Source organism: Atta cephalotes (genome assembly GCF_000143395.1).
Source record: "Atta cephalotes unplaced genomic scaffold scaffold00036, whole genome shotgun sequence".
Taxonomy (NCBI): Eukaryota; Metazoa; Arthropoda; class Insecta; order Hymenoptera; family Formicidae; genus Atta; species Atta cephalotes.
Genome location: NW_012130100.1, coordinates 98420 through 116810, shown reverse-complemented (window position 1 = coordinate 116810; position 18391 = coordinate 98420). Strand labels below are relative to the sequence as shown.

The 18391-nt window shown below is 30.1% G+C and overlaps 1 protein-coding gene across 1 annotated transcript in view; it reads left to right on the top strand.

Moving 5' to 3' along the window:
* Positions 1-3492, top strand: part of LOC105621695 (protein I'm not dead yet-like) — a 73653-nt gene extending 70161 nt beyond the window's left edge. Inside the window, exon 6 of the mRNA XM_012203161.1 lies at positions 3205-3492. Coding sequence (XP_012058551.1) covers positions 3205-3492 — 288 coding nt within the window. The remainder of the gene's footprint in view (positions 1-3204) is intronic.
* Positions 3493-18391: the final 14899 nt, after the last annotated feature.

Genomic DNA, 18391 nt, shown 5'->3' with positions numbered 1-18391 from the left:
GAATAGCCTCAAAAGATGACCAGTTTTTTCGACGCGGGATTCGTACGCTACCCGAAAGATGGGAGAAAGTAGTGGCCAGCGATGGACAATACTTTGAATTATAAATGTATAATCAGTTTTTTACAATAAAGCCTCGAATTTCGGAAAAAAAACGGCGGAAGCAAAGTTGTACACCTAATAGTTAACTGTCTTTTCTTGTGTCTTGCACTGAGACTCATGAATGGTTTGAATTTGGATGACATCCTTTGCTATGTTCCATGTATTGTTGATCAAGATGGCCAAGTCAGGAAAATTATTTAAAAGAATATGAAATGATATATTATTGTATAATATTTCTAAGTAACAAAATAATTGAATATCGCCATTCTTAGAATGAGTTTTTATTAGTTGCAGTATTAATATAGACACAGCTATTCGTAAATAGAAATTTTGATAAGAAATTAAGAAAGAAGTACAATGTCAGTGAATTAGAATCATTATAACCAAAGGTCTGATAATTGTGCATTAGGGGACCCAGCTCTGATGACTTTTATCTTGTATTGTCAAGGTCATGATCCTAAATGACTTGCGACAGGTTTTACTTGCCTGAGTTTACCTGCGACAAGCGGTCGCTCTCCATTAAAAAATTATTAACAAAAAAGTTTCAAAAATAATATATTTTTACTATACATACACGATATTAAGTATTATTTTATACATCCCCTGGAAGAAAAATAAATTTTGTTTCTAACACAATGATATTTTTAATGCACTTTTTATGAACAAAATAACAATAAAACATTTTTTCATGATTTCATTATAATTTTTACATTTTTTTATAAAAAAATTTGATTGAGTTAAATGAAACTTCACAATTTATTCGATTAAAAAAAACAAATATCATTCATAAAGAGAATGAATAATCACAAATTTTTAAAAATTGCTTACCAACAAGAAGCGTCGATGTATAAATTATATAAATTTAGTAGCCAAAATAAGTGGCCTTGGTATTACTTTGATAAGTAATCGATGAAATAATGAAGTTATTGGATATTAATTATCTTGGTTCGATTTCAACGGCTTTAATTAAATTTGTAAAATTATCTAAAACACGATCGTAAGAAAAGATAAATATATATTATGAAATATACATTGAGAAAAATTATTGTCATTGGAAATAAGCTAATATACTGACTGCGAATTTACTTACACATTTATTTACACTTTGAGATTTTACACGATAATCCAATAAACAAAATAAATTTGTTTCACTTTTTTCACATTGAAAAATTACGATAACAGAAAATCACTAAATATATTGTAAGGAGACTGCAAAAAATTAGCTAGAAATATTTAAAGAAAGGGAAACAAGCCTAATGGAAAGAAACGTTCGGGAATATGTAGGAAATCCCCAAGAACGCTATAACAAATCTTCGAGAGGCAATAATAATAGGAAACAAACACTCAAGGGAAATCTTAGTATATGACAGGTGTAACGGATGAACGGATAAGAGCGTAGAAAGAGGCCAATGCACTGAGCAGAACTACGTTAACACTTTATTCACGTTTTGATGCCAGATCGAGATACAATCCTTGGAACGCTTCCCGACCTTCCCTTTTGTACATTTCCACCTTAAGCTACGTATTACAAGTAAACACCTAATCAGATGCTATTTTCGGATCAGAGTCAATAACACGTCGACTCTTATGCTCATATGATTACAAGATAGATAAATCACCAATAAAAGTGAAGGAGACTAGCGACTACCAACGCTGTGTTCCAGTGTATATCGGCAGTGTATATCGGAACATGCCTCAACTACTATTTTAAATCTTATATCCTGCAATTGCAGGAAAGATTGTTATTCATCACCGTCTGGATGCAAAAGATTAGGGCTGAAATATTCTGACTTTTGCGGACACCGGACATTGCCAAGAAACCGGATGCCAATGGTTACAAATACAACAGCAAAATAGAGGAGGAAATATATACAGACACCAATTTAGAAGACGCATTCAAATAAATTTAATAAAATATGTTTATATATAACAACATATAATTATGAATAACAATTAATATGTCAATAAATGGATCTTTTTTCATAATTGTTCTAATGTCCGTAAATCAAAATGCCTTTAAAAAATGATATCTCCATAATTATCGGCCGTATGATATTCATTTAAAAAAATCATTTTATAAATAATTAAATACTCTTTTGATTTTTTTTGTTATATGCATTTTGTACGTAGGTACAACCAAATTTGAGATATTCACAAAGCCAAAATATATTTACGTAACATTAAAAAATAAGAGATCCTTTAAAAAAATTTCGGAAACTATTACGCGTACAAAGTTCATTAAGAAACGAAATTGTGGGGAATTTTATCAGCTTTATTTTCGAACTGAAAATTAATTTCCGTACAACAAATAGTTTCTAGGATATTTGCAAAAAACCAATTTTATGCGATATTTTTTCAAGATAGCGTAGCCGACTATGCCTTCATACATAGGTAATTTTGTTATGTTAAAAAGAACACTATTACAAAATATACACAATATATACAAAAATTCAGCTTTGCAGCAATTTTTTCCTTTATATCGCCAAAAATCGTCTAATTTTCCTGGGCTAGTAAATCTTTATCCGTTTAATTATATTAAACTGATTATGCATTGCACGTGATGTTTAACAATATTTCATGATTTTATTTTTTTTGTCTTTCTGCAAATAAAATAATGTAAACTATAATAGTATTGTCATTTGTCATGTGTAATCAGAAGCTCTTAGTTCCTTAAAATTACGATACAAGTTTCTTATAAAAGTTTCTCTTTTTAATGAGATTTCCTCAGTTCTATTGCTCGTAACTTCTCTCATATGTCTGTGGTGCGCACGCTGGTTGTACACAGTCATACGGGATCTACAGTTTAATATCGATGATTTATTGAAAAAGTGGTCTTCCTACGAGCGTTCGAAAATTCGGTTCTGTCTGGATCGAACCCGGGATCTTTGGCATAGCAGTTTCGTACGCTGCCTGCTATGCCACGCTCGCACTCATGAGTCATTAAGATCTCTTGATGAGATTCACTTTTCTCTAAAATTTTTCTGATAATCCTGAAACTCCTTGTATATTTATATATCTTACGTTTTATATTTTTATTAATATAATTTTATTAAGTTTTTCCGAAAATAATAAACGTAAATTAATCTTCATTTATCTGTTTTTCAGTGCGTGGCAATGGAAATACATCCTTTGTACTTAATGGTACCAGCCACACTGATGTGTTCATTTTCATTTCGCTTGCCAGTTGGCACACCACCGAACGCAATTGTAACAATTGCAGGACATATCCCTACAAGTTGGTTAATGGCTGGAGGCTGTGCACCTGCAATTTATTGTTTGATAGTAGAAGTAATTTTTTTCCCTACATGGGGTGTTTTCGTTTACGGAATTAAAGAGTTTCCTGATTGGGCCAGATATATTGAAATAGAAAATAATACAGATGTATTTCATTAATTAATTGAGAGTAATAATTTCAGTTATGGAGCAGATTAAATCTCAGTTTTCTGTATTTAGTTTCATTTTACAAAATTTGACTCACTATTAAACTCAAATGTGGAAAATTAATATTTTGAATTTGTTTATACTTAAATTACATCGTTTTTAATTTTTCTCAATTACCTTATTTTGAGGGAGTATATTAATGTACTAGGGACTATACTATTGTACTTTACAAATATATATATGAGGATAATATTGTAAAGAGTAGTGTGATATCTTTCCAAAATAAAATTTAATATAACTTAAACAAAATAAATATTTAAAGCAAACTTTTATGTCTAAATTACATTCCATAACAAACATAAAATAGGTACAGAAATATTTTTCTTACACTGAAAAAGTATTTGTGTGAAATAACATGATTATGCTAGTTTATTTTTCGATCCATAATTATGTAATATTACAGTTCACAGTTAGAAAATTATAGATTATATTAATTTTACTTACAATATGTATTTTCGGGGTTCCATTGAACATGGTATTTCATATTCAAAATTTGATCTCGCGCTAAAATCATGCGCACAGTAGTTTTGATTAAACAAACTCTATGTATAGACTCTGTATAGAACTCTGTATAATTTCCGTTTTTATGATGGTCTCGAATATGATTTCATATACTAATTTTTATACGTTATATTAAATGTTAATTGTATAGAAATCAAGTTCAGATATAAGAAAAAATTTTTTTTTATTTTTAACATACATTGCTTTCTTATTATTCTTATGTATAAGATTAATTAATTTATAGTTTCAAATATAATTTATTTTATTTGTTTAATTACGCATCGCATATTTCGCAATTTTTAAAAACGCACGGTATCGATGGAACCTTTACGATTTCTGGAGTGGTAACTAAACACTCTAACAAGGAGGAGCTACAATCATACATTGAAAAAAGTATTTACGTGATTATACTTATGAATCTTTTCCAATCTTACCAGCATAATAATGTAAATCCACATAAAAAATTACAGATTATGTTAACTTCACATGTAATATTGTATATACTTTTGGCATTTCATTGAACATGAAATTTTACATAATGTGAAATATACAGGTAATCAGATCTATACCGCTTTACGCATTATTTTTTCGGCGCGTTAAATTTACAGATTCTAATTAATTACAATAATCACACAATAAGTTTAAAAATCTATTTATTCTGGAATTCTGCACGAAATTGTTTTTTCCGTTTATACGTTGTAAAATCCCGCTTAAATTTAAAACTACATTCTACAAATTATTTTTATATAGAAATAGTATTTTTACATATATTTTATCATTAAATTGTACTTGTTTTTTCCATTAATTATACTTGTTTTTTCTAAAAAAGAAGATGTTACATTGATAATCTAATATATCGAAATATTGTTGCTTTTTTTCGGCGATACCGATTGATTCTCTCGCTGTGTTTATTTCGTGAGTGGCTATCACCATAGAGATTGCGCATTTGACGGTTACATATATCGAAAGATAAGTGTAATCGATTAATAATATTATAAAAGAGTTAGTAATGTAATGATAGCATTGTAAAATAATTACAAATTGTTGAATATTTCTTCCGTTCTTCTTTGATTTTATTCCTACGTTGATGATTTCTTTTTTCCCTTGGATGTAAAATGAAGATTGTTTCAGATAAGTTTAAGTTTTAATATTAAACTTTTTAATATTAATCTTTTAATTATTAATTGATATTTTATTATAAAGAATTGTTACTTTATGTTGTATTTTATTTGCAGTTTTCCTTTCATATTATAACTATTGTAATGCGAGCCTAAAAATGAACTCAAGATTGTAGACTTATTATACAAGCAGTTTATGATTCTTTTAGTTTCTAATTACTTTGTGTTTTTGGGATTAATGTCCCTTACTTTTTTACATTTCTTTGAGTTACCTGTCTATATTCTCTTTCACCTTCCGTGACTGTTCTCGTATGATCAAACTTGAGTTATTTACAAAAATTTTTTAAATTAAAAAAGTCGATAGATCAAAAAACGAGCAAAAGAAAGATCTAATTAAAAAAAATATATACCAGTGTATGAAACCGGAATTTACCAATAGATGACCAATAGCTGTCAATGTAATTGCCGTCAGACGGCGTCATTGATGCCATTTCCTTGTTCTGACATCTGACAAAGATTTTCAACTCACAACAATACAAGTTTCATACAGTATAATTTGTAATAGCGTTGAACATATCGAATTTTGTGCCTGGAAACTACGATTTGCGAACAGCATTGATTTTCTGTTACCATTTGAAGAAAACTGCTGCAGAATCACATCGAATGCTTGTCAAAACTTACGGTACATGCTCTTGGTAAATTACAGTGCTTTGAGTGGTTTAAAAAATTCAAAAGTGGCGATTTTGATGTGAGAAACGAAGAACGTGGAAAACCATGCGATGAAAAGTGGATATATTTTGAGAATCCTAAGCGTAAAAGATCATGAGTAACTTCAGGCGAACCATCGACATCGACTGCAAGGCCAAATCGCTATGGACGGAAGAGAATGCTCTGTGTTTGGTGGGATCAGAAAGGTGTGATCTATTATGAGCTGCTAAAACCTGGCGAAACCAGGTTAATACTGAACGCTACCGACAACAAATGATCAATTTGAATCAAACTTTGTGTGAAAAACGATCGAAACATCAAAAAACGCAACACAAAGTGATTTTGCTTCATGATAATGCACCATCACACACAGCAAAACTAGTCAAGGAAATGATTGAGACATTTGATTGGAAAATACTTTCGCATGCGGCTTACTCACCAGACTTGGCTCCGTCGGATTACCACTTATTTGCATGGGATGGGACACGCACTTGCTCAGCAGCGCTTCACTTCTTATGAAGATGTACGAAAATGGCTAGATGACTGGTTTGGCTCAAAAGAGCAACGGCGTGGCATCCACAAATTGTCAAACAGGTGGAAAAAATGTATAGCTACCGATGGGCAATACTTCGAATAAAATATTTTTTATCATTTTCATGCAATAAACGTGTATTTTCTATTAAAAAATTCCGGTTTCATATTTACATACCTGATATAATATTTTACTTTACATCACAAATTAATATTCGATGTCGTATAGTATGGAACATTTCAACTATAATAAGTCTAGAAGGAAACTTTGATCTTCCTCTTAACAGGAATAAAAGAAAAGTGGTTCATGAATTTATGAAACATATTGAGAGTTATAGTAGACATTTTACTAATAAAGATATAACAAGAATTAGTTGTTATCCTTTAACTTCATTCTTTCTTACTTAATAAAAAAAGGATAAGTTATTTGGTTTGAAAAACAATTAATTAGTGCATAATGAATCTATTAAATTTCTTAAATCAAATCCTAATATATTGTTTACTAAGGCTGACAAAGACAATGTTACTTTAAACAACAAAAATGAATATATTATCCATCTTAGACTATCCGTTTTTTATCTCGGAAACAGAGCATTTTAAAAAAAAACGGACAAAAGTTGTGAGGTTTTCAATAATCTATTTAGTGATCTAATCAGTCTGACCTTGGGTAGTGTCACCAAGGTCAGAGCAATATCATTTTGAATTTTTTAAATAGAATTCCCTATTTCATTGCATATTCTTGTACATCATCACTAAAGTACAAAGAAAAATGCGTTTTTTTTAGATATAAATTCACTTAAGAGACTTTTTTTATAATACTATACAATTTTCGCTCAATAATTACATAAGTAATATCATCTTGTAAAATTTCTTTTATTTTATTTATACATATATTATGGTGCGTACTAATTTCTTTTCACAATAGTAACTACTAACAATATTGTCTAAGAAAAAAATATTGCGGCATTGGACAATAAAAAGAAATGGAATAAAATAAAACAAAAACAGAGATAAGAAAGAATTTCGAAACAAAGAGAATTTAAAAAAGAAATAAAAAATTTAAGAGCGAGAGAATTATGTAACTATATGCATATAACTCAACTGAAATAAATTGAAATCGGATGACAGTAATGACAACATGACAGCATGATAATAACAGTATTAAAGAAAGAGAAGTATTTAAGAAGTCTATCAATTTTATAGTATAATACTAAAACATCATTGTGATTTTGCGAGTAACATGCACATACCAACAATTTCATGTAGATTACACAATTTGACAATACAAATGTGCTAACGCATATTTTCGGATTACGAAGTGTAATAGACTTTTAAAATATAAATGAAATAAACATTTATTATACTTAAGTTCAGTTTCTGGCAATGCTTTGCTTCATTGCGTTTTTAGCCAAAAATAACGTAGCCAAAACTCAGTAACGCAAAATCGTCTTCATGGAGGAAATTACGTTCACACTTTTCTTACGGCGCTCATGCGTAGGATTACTAAATTCACGAGCGTTGCAAGTGTCGAGAATCGGAACTTAACTCGAAACTTAAAATCGGTTCATGTTAGGTAGACTGACTAGACTGAGTGGAGTTTCCTTAGTTTCTTCCTTCAAGCTTTTGGAATTGAAGTGAGATAGTTTAGGTTACGAAATCCGTCACACCGATAGCATAAAGGAACACGTAAGTGAGACTAAAATAAATATTTTCTGCTTCTGAAATTACACAAATTTTCTGTTGTAAAACACATTTTTTGCTTGAAAAATACAAATTATTTCCTATAAATATTAATATAATTCCTATAAATATTAATAATTTTTGTTTTACAGCAAAGAATTTGTCCCGGTTAGATATATTTGTTTATTTAAAAATACAAATTATTTTCTATAAAACACATTCTCTGTTTTAAAAACAAATTTTCTACTGTAAAAACAAAAATTATATAGAAAATATTATTATATAGATATAAAAATTATATAGATAATAATTATATAGAAATAGCATTTTTAGTTAGAGGCAAAGGTAAGTATATACAGTTGTCAGCAATATGATTCTGCTCTTGGTTGTTGCAACGCAACAACCAAGGTTGTTGAGACACGTGTGGGATGAAACACAGATTATGAGAATCTTCATGGTTATATTACGACTTTATCAAAAGGTAAGATATTTTTCAGATTCTCTTACACTTTTCCTATAGATAATTCAAATATATTAATTTCTTTTTCAGTATGCAAAGATTTTCCTATGGCCAAGCAAGGTGTTTACGCACTCGTAAAATATGTATCACAGAAGACTTAGAACCAACCAGGGTGACAATTATTGATGAAGAAGGTGATATACGAAACGTTTTAGTCAAGCTGCAAAATCCAATTAATTACAATACGAGGTAAATTGTAAATTGTAAAATAAAAAAATTATAATGCAGGGTCTACAATATAGAAGTCGTAGCGGTCATAGAGTCTTATTTTCTACGGCTCAAGACTCTACGATCGCTACGACTTCTATTGTATTGGTTATATATTTATGTATACGATAGAAATTTTCTATGCTATAATAGGTTTTCAGGAATTATGAAAGACATGAAGGTCGTGATAACGAATATTTTAGACGTACAAGTTTCTTGGATAAAACGATCTTGATAGGTGATAGTGTTGATTCAAAGCTTTAAAGTTGCTATACGATGTCGTGGATACAATAGCATTATCCATTTCTGCATAAAAATGGATATCAGCAAAAAAGAGCATTGAAAAACTAATTCTATAATATTTAATTTTATAGGTAGCGTAGATACGACTTGGACAATAGGAGCAGTCTTAAAAAAGAGATTACAACCTTGCTATTGTCATTCGCATTCAGTGATCACAGCAAGTAGCAATTTAGATTAGATTGTGACCCAATCATCGGTTGAGAACGATATATGGCTATGCAATTTTCAAAAAATTACGGATTCAAGAAAAATTGAAGACTATCTTAGGGCTTACATTACTACATCAACTCCTTTTTGATTGGTCTATGATATTACTCAATAAATTGGGTTGCCTATCTGCCTATGAGCAGGAGCACGTTACTGGTAATGCAGAATATGATTTGATCGCAAGTCCGAGGAGGAATGAAGCAAGGGAAATTGAATTTTATTCTGATATAGTGTAAAATTTAATAATATTATATAAAATATGTATTTAATAATATAAATGACATTTAATATATATTTAAAAATATGTAACTATAAATATTTGTAATTAAATTTTTTAAATGTCATTTATGTCAAATACATATTTTGTATTCTATTATTGAACTTTATACTAATATATAAAATTCAATTTCTCTTGTCTCATTTTCCCCTGGACTTGTCATCTAATTTTATTCTGCATTACTACTAGTAAAGCATGCCTCTGCCCATAGGCAGACTGGCAACCCGATTTACTGAATGTATAGGTTACGGAAGCACCTTGTACACTCATTAATCTCGACTTAGAATTTCTTTTTAAATTATCACGATAGTTACAACCCGTTTTTTGCTTTTGTGATATTATTGAGAAGATAATGTTAAAAACAATTTGAGTAAATTATTCTGGGTTTATATAATATTCGTGCAAAGTTAATTTGTTATCTGATTGGTTAAACAGCAAAGTGCAGTTTGTTTGAAATCGAATATTATTGCATCATAAATATTTAGAATCATGAAAAATAAATTATTTATCTACTATCTTGTCGCAGTACTGGGACCCTATTCTTGAACTTGTACAACTATTTTCGTATACGAACAATTTCGTATCAAAATTTTCGCATGCGATTGATAAAATTAATTCTTGATCGCTCTACGAATCAATGTGTATAAATTCGCTACTAATCGCATGCGAATATCAGAGCGTTGTTGTCAAATCTTTATAAGCGAATAAACCAATCAAATGTAAATATTATTTATTTTTTGATATAAGAGATCTATCAAAATATTAACCTATAAATATTATCTAAACATTAAGAGATCCGTTTTAATGTTGACCGTATAAACGTTTTCTTATCTTATAGATATTAATGTGTATTTATTTTATTACATATAGCTTTGCAAATATCTATATTTTTAATTCTAGATATCAGAAAAACGAACAGGAAATATATCGAGTGGACAAAGAACAATTCTTATTGAATTTTTAAATCTAGAATTAGTATCGGCAAAATTTTCTTCAAAATTTTCAAATATGGTCAAAAGCTGTGGTATGAAGTCACTGATATACTAAATGCCCTTCCTAGAGCTCAAAAGACTTGAGAACAGTGGCGAAAGGTAATTAAAATTATATATGTGCAATAAGTATAATGAAGATAACACACAAAATAATCTAATCTATGTAAATTCTTATAATAAATTTTATTTTAACATCAGTTAAAATAAAGTTTATTAGTAGTTTTTTTTTAATCTTATAAACTTGGCATGATATGAAAACCAAAGTAAAAGGAAAAAAAGCAGAAATCAATCGAAGTTTAAAAAATTGGAGGTTCATCAGATATAAATATAACAATGTAGCTCAATTGATTGGATCTACTACTATTGAGTTGTCCGGAAATTTCGTGCCGACTAACCTATATAATTTAATAAATTTATACTAAAATTTAAATTTTCTGCGTTTCAATTTTCCTTCAACATCGGCCCGAACTTTCCGGACAACCAATATATATGGTGATGCTGCTGTTGATGAATCCATTACTAAATTTGTAAATATCTGAGCATAAAATATACTTTCTAAAAAAAATTGATTTTACATGTTTTGCTCTAAAAATTAATTTCTCTTTTTAGGATTTTCAAAATACTGAAAATAATGAAATTGAAAACACAACGGATTTTAAAAAGAATCCATCTGTAATCCAATCTGTATTAAAAACTGTACTCAACAATAATAATATATTGAAGGATATTATAAATAAAAGTAAATTTTTCATTATATATGTATTTTTTTATTTTAAATATTAATTTTATGTGTATTTCTTTTATTTGCTGCATGTACTTCCTGATGTTTGTGATTTTTTTCTTACAATTTTCACTTGTAGAAAATGTTGAAAAAAAAGTGTGTTCAATAAAATTTGTTAGTAAATTGCAACAAAGAAGAATTATTTATCAATATCTAAAAGTAGGTACATATACAATATATATATATATATATATATATATATATATATACACATATATATGTACACATATATTTGTGAAGTGAAATACAATAATTTTTTAAATATCAATTTTTTTGTAAAAATACAATATTAATTTTTTACAGAATTAGTGAAACATTGTGATTTTACACCAGAATCGGTAAATAAAGAAATAAATACAGATAGCAATATATTGAATTCTAGTATAGAATCAATTATAAGAACTGCAATAATATCCAGTAATACTTTTGAGGATTTCATGGATATTAACTTCAAAGATATCATAAGTTTTGCGGGTTACCGCCGTATCCATTGCTAATACCAACATTTCATGAATCTTACTGTTCACTTTATCACAGCGAGAAGTGCACTGATATTATCAGTATCAATGCGATTCTCGCTCTGATTAAGCAAGGTTCATGAAATGTTGACATTAGCAATGGATAATGACACGTTGATAATTTGCAAACTTTCTGGCATCACCTAGTAATATTTAGTTTGAATAGTAAATTTTTATAAATGTACCATATTATTTAATAAATAAATTGTATTTTATAAGGAATTAAGAAATCCAGACGAAACGTTACAAAACAAGAATGTTTTGAAAACACTTTCACAAAATATCTAAGCGCAAATATGAACAACGATATGAAGATTACGTGAAGAATATTATAATAAAAAACTTCAATTTGGAACATGATGTTATAGCAAAAGAGCAAATTGTTACAGCTATTGAAACTTATTGTGCAATTACAAACCAAGAGAATATAACTTATGAAGAAGTAGAAAATTTAGAAAACAAATTAGTTTAGAAGATCAAATATTTATTAGTGCCAAAATTACAAGGTTGATAAAGTTTGCACAGAAAGTAGATACAACGTTTATTAATCAGTAATACATTTTCGTCATTTTGTTCGTTATATTTCATTGTATTGAAAAACATATATTATTAATTACAGAAACATAATATTGTTATTAAAAAATTTTATTTTATTTTTAGAAATAGATTAAAAAAGTTTTTCACTTTTTGTGATATGAAAAAGCACAACATAAATGTGTAATATTATAAAAATATTAATAAAACAAAAAATAATTGCTATATATTTTTTTTCATGAATATTTATATATATCAACTTAGTATTTATTTATTCATACAGATATCACACAAGTTGTGCAAGGTTGCAGTTGACTAACTCCAACATACCCATTACATCCAATAACTGATAACTTCCAGCTGCATAAAACCAGAGAGCAGTAAAGATCTGTAAAAATAAAAGGCTACTACTTGTTGATATTCATATAAACACTTTTATATCTATATAAATAATATACAATATAATATAAGTAATATAATATCTGCATAATATTTACAATACATCTGTATATTTATATATACATAAAGTTTTATTATAATTAATTTAAAATAGATTTAAAATTGTGAACATCATATCTGTCACTTATTTATAGATTCTACAAATAAATAAATATATATATAATAAATATATATATATATATAATTTTTTCTTATCTTTTGTTCCGCATCCAATGTTGATCTTCTTGAAATTGGATCACTATACTATGTCGATTACCATATCTCTCTTCGTTCCATATCTTTATTTAAACGAAATAATCTCATAAACTCTAAATTATTTAGCTCAAATGGATCACTATGTTGAAACCTTTCTCTGTTTTCGAAAATATTTGCATTTTCTAAAATATCTATTGTGGGAAAATTATAGGAAGGTCAAAATTTCCTTAAACAAAGATATTTTATTCCGTGCCTTTCCCACAGGTTGTATCTATCTTAGACTGACTCGTCGGTGCCTGTTCTTGCAGGATGCCTCGCAGGACGCTCGCGAGTCGCGTGTATTAATGCGCGGGTTTTTCCATTGGCCGCGCTACATGGCCGTGTGGGAATCAGGATTCGCATAGAGTATAAGACTTTAAATAAACTAAAAATCCTACACTATTGCTGATAAAATCAACTAATCTTCTTAAAGCCGCCATATCGTACTGTTATAATAAAATTTTGGTTATTTATCGCAATGAATCTTCGTTTCGAATACTGACCCATATGATGTAAATCACATGAGATTTTTCGAATACGATCGCGTAGCAATCGTTCAGAAATATCAACTATTCATCGTATACGAAAATCGTATACGAAACTGCCATTTTCGAATGTTTGTTTAAGATTAGGGCTCCTGTTGTACATACTTTATTGTCTACATATTGCGCACTTTTATATATTATATCTTCTTGTGTATAAATATGTGTAATATATACAGTGTGCTTTCGCAACCTGCACAGTAAGTCGAGTTGCCTATCTGTCTATGGACAGGAGCACGTGTTAAGAGTTCTCTACATAGAAGTCGTAGACGGTTGTGGAATCTTAAGTCGCAGGAAATCAACCAAACACAATCAAAAATATAAAGAGACTGTTCTTATTAGAATTGGTTTCTTACGACTTAAGACTCCACGACTTTCTATGACTTCTATGTAGAGGACCCTTTACTGGTAATGCAGAATATGATTAAATCGCAAGTTTGGCGGGAAATGAGACAAGAGAAATTGAATTTTATTCTGATATAGTAAAATTTAATATTATATAAAATATGTATTTAATAATATAAATGTAATAGTAAATGCCTCTGTCCATGAGCAGACTGGCAACTCAATTTACTGATGTATAAGTTACGGAAGCATCCTGTGCACTCATTGACCTCGACTTAGGATTTCTTTTTAAACTATCACGATTATTGTATGCTAGTTACTACTTACAACTTTAAAATAATTTTAAAGATAAAATAATTAAGATAATTAATAAAATAATTAGATAAGACAGTTAGATAATTAATTATTAGATAATTAGATAAGATAATTAGATTTTTAAGATAATTTTTTCTTTTTTTGTTAAAGATAATTTGAGCAATTATTCTGGGTTTATGATATAATATTTGTTATCTAGGCGAAAAAGCATGATGAAAATGGATTGAGAATTAAATCTATTGTCAAGGACTTTTTAATTTTTATTAATTAAAATATATAGATTTTTTTTAAATCTGGATGTTTCTATGTTTCTTCCGCGACCTCCGCGATCTCCACGTCATCCGCCTTCCCCATATCGGTACTTGCGTCGGTTTCTTTGTTAACGTCTGGCTGTAATGAATTTGAAAATAGAAAATGATAAAAATTTTGTATTTACATAAAAACTTATTTACATAAAAACTTATTAGATTTGGGTAAGTTAATTTTAATATGACATATGTGTAAATTTTTATAAACTTTGAAAAACAGCGCTGTCCCGGCGTGAGCGGCTGCATCTGGTCACTGGTCTCGGTGCAGGTGGCTGTGTCGCCGCTGTGTCCTGGCGCAGGCGGCCGCGTCCCTACGAACTGCTATTATGTCCTTTAATTTAATATATCTAGCTTGGTCCTCAGAGCTGCTAATTCTAAATCTTTTGAGTCGTCCATCATTAAGCTAAAAGAAAATCATGAAAAATAACTTAATGAATGAATATATAAATTTTGTTATAATAAAATAAATTATTACATCTATTTACATATTATCTACATCAAACTTTTTTTCTTCTTTTGTTTTTCACGGTTCATGACAGACATAGTGAAATTATAGAAAGTGAGCTATGTAGCTCCTAAATGTAGTGGGAGGGGCAGATAGCCAATTATGGGGGACACATTTTATGAAAATTCAATATGGTTTACTATTTCGAAGCATATGGTCGCATACGGAGCATTTATATTTAATAAATGGACGCTTCCTGATTGATATGATATCCTCCCACTCTTTGTCACCATTATGCGTAATAGTTCATCTTCTATAATTTCACCACGGACGGTGATAGTTCGCGCCTTTTGAATATGACTAAGTTTATTAACCCTCAATTTGAAGCATCGTGATTGGTCCGCCATTTTTCTTAAATCACGTTATATTAGGTCTGTTCCAAAATCTTGCCAGTACTAGAAAATCTATAATGCACGTAATATAAACTATAGATTTTTAACACTGGCAGTAAATTTTGGAATACAATCTAGGTCTGTTTTATATTTCTGCACTCTTTGAACTAGTACACGATGCACTAAAGCTTAAGACACAATGCGAGAGAATAGCGATAATGATAGAAGTAACACGATTTCAACCTATCAGAAACTGTGTATATCCGATTTCTGATAGATTGAAATCGTGTTATTTCTATCACTATTGCTATTCCCTCGCATTGAGTCTTGGATTTTAGTTGAAGCGTATTATAAGTTTCCATCGAGAATAACGAGCTTGATTTATGCTTCGATCTTAACCCTAAAATCTTAATCCTTTGCAGCACGGTGGCATTTTGATCAGTTATATCAGTTATTCATGAATAAGATTTGATGTGCAATAATACGAAATATTTGAAACACGATACAAATCTCATGAAAATATTAAATAATTTAAATATTATATAATTTCTGGGGGTTCTCGGAATCACTGATTACGAATCTGACCTCGGATTTTTAAAATTCAATATGGCGGATCAAATTGCAAAAAGTGATTTGATGTAGAAGAAAGGTACTCATCAGTTTTTGAAATCGCTAATTACAAATCTGGAGTAGGAAAAGCAAAATTGCAAACAAATATTTGAAGTGATTATGAATTTGAAGTCAAAATTATACAAAAAACATTCTCAATATTCGTTGGTCATGTTTGACTTACAACTTTGAATTTCATAAATCCAACTCCAGAATTGCAATCGACTTAAAACTTACGTAGTACTCACAAGTACCTAGTTTCATCAAGATCAAATCACTTTTTACAAATCAATCCGCCATCTTGGATCCGTCATTTTGAATTTTGAAAATCTGACATAAGATTTGTAATCAATGAGTCCGAAAACTTGAAGATCATATAATGTTTCCCACAGAGCGAACAGCAATTTTCAACACTATAGTAAGAGGCATTTTGGGACAATCAACAATACTTAACGGAGGGTCAAATCTCATTGATGAAGTATCGATAGAAAGATCGCAATCTCAGAATGGACAAAGTTTTGGAACAAATTTTTGATATTCGGCAATATTAGTGTTAGATTGATAGGGATATATTTGATCGGTAGACTTATCAAATTATTTCTTGACACATTCGTACATGGATATGCCTTACACACAGTATATGTCAGTGTATTTGTTAGGAGCCATATGGGATTCGCTTACCCAGCTCCTGTTACACTTAGAGAAAAATAGACCTAAGAACGGAAAGTCCAGCGCTCCAGTGCCTGATGCGCTTGAGCGCAATGACCCCAAATGTGGAGAGACTTTACTCCTCAGAGAAACGAAGGCAGAACGAATTTATCCCCTCCTCCTGCAGAAACGACAGCTTACACTTTGGAGGTCAGAAATTGAAACACTTGTGTTCTATCTCCCTATTATAATACATAACCGCATGCTATGACATGTCAGCATGTTACACTATACAGATTTAATCACTTAAACCGCATGCTACGCCATGCCGACATAACTTTTAAAGGAAATTTTCATGCTACGTCATGCGTCCACCCATTCTAACACTCGTAAGAAAAAAGGAAAATCCCATTATTAATTTGTAGAAAATGGATAGGGAATATCAAAGGATCTAAGCCACGGGTCCTTACTCACCCTCATCATCATCAAGATCATCAAGATGGACTCACCTTCTTGTGGATCTAGCTCTATCACGTCCGAGAAGATCTCGAGGAACTACTTGAAGATCTCACGTGCTGGATGGCACGAAAAGGACAAGGATTGATCCACAACCACATGCTGCCAGACGAATACATCGCGGTTGCGAAGGAAAAACCTAGCAACAGGGAGTAGTAATGGACTTCGAAGGAAGAGATAGTAGCATTAAGAGACTGGGACCGTGTCAACTGACGCCCGATCATCGACACATTGGAGGATTTCGGGAGAATGAATTGGCAAGTCATTCTTTGTGGGCTTACCCACTTTAGCCCCATCGAATTAAGACCCAGGTGGAAAAGTAGGGCACTTACTAAGACTCTACTAGGAAGGAGAGAAGGATGGATGCGGATCTTCGAGTCCGAAGAAATCTATGGTACTGTCATTACGCTTGAATTGAAGTGTGAAAGCGAGGATGAAATGAGCCTGCAAGATCTGCTCATTACCATGGGATATGCTCAGCATACTGCGAAGATAGTGTTAATAATACCTGGCATCCTGTAATAATATAAGTCTACATCTTCATCCTTATGAAGATTATATTAAGACATTTTATATATTCTATATTTTGTGTATCCCCATACATATGCTATTATTATACTCGTATAAAATTCCCTTTATTTCATTATATTATTATAATTTATATTTGTAACATCAATACATATACCAACATAGATTTATAAGTATTATGTGAACTTTTATCTATCATTTTTGTTATTTTTTTTTATATTATTAGACTAATCGCATCTTTAAATCAACATAATTATGTTAACATTATATTTTTAGTATAACGGATATGCGGGATTAATAAAAAAAAGGAAAAATTTATTTTTATAAAGAAAAACAACACAAAAATATATAATAAATAAAATAAATAAAAAGTATTAGGTGTACAACTTTGCTTCCGCCGTTTTTTTCCGAAATTCGAGGGTTTATTGTAAAAAACTGGTTATACATTTATGATTCAAAGTATTGTCCATCGCTGGCCACTACTTTCTCCCATCTTTCGGGTAGCGTACGAATCCCGCGTCGAAAAAACTGATCATCTTTTGAGGCTATCCACGAATCGATCCAATTTTTTACTTCTTCATAAGACTAGAAGTCAGCCAGGCCGTGTGCCATTGATCGAAACAAGTGATAGTC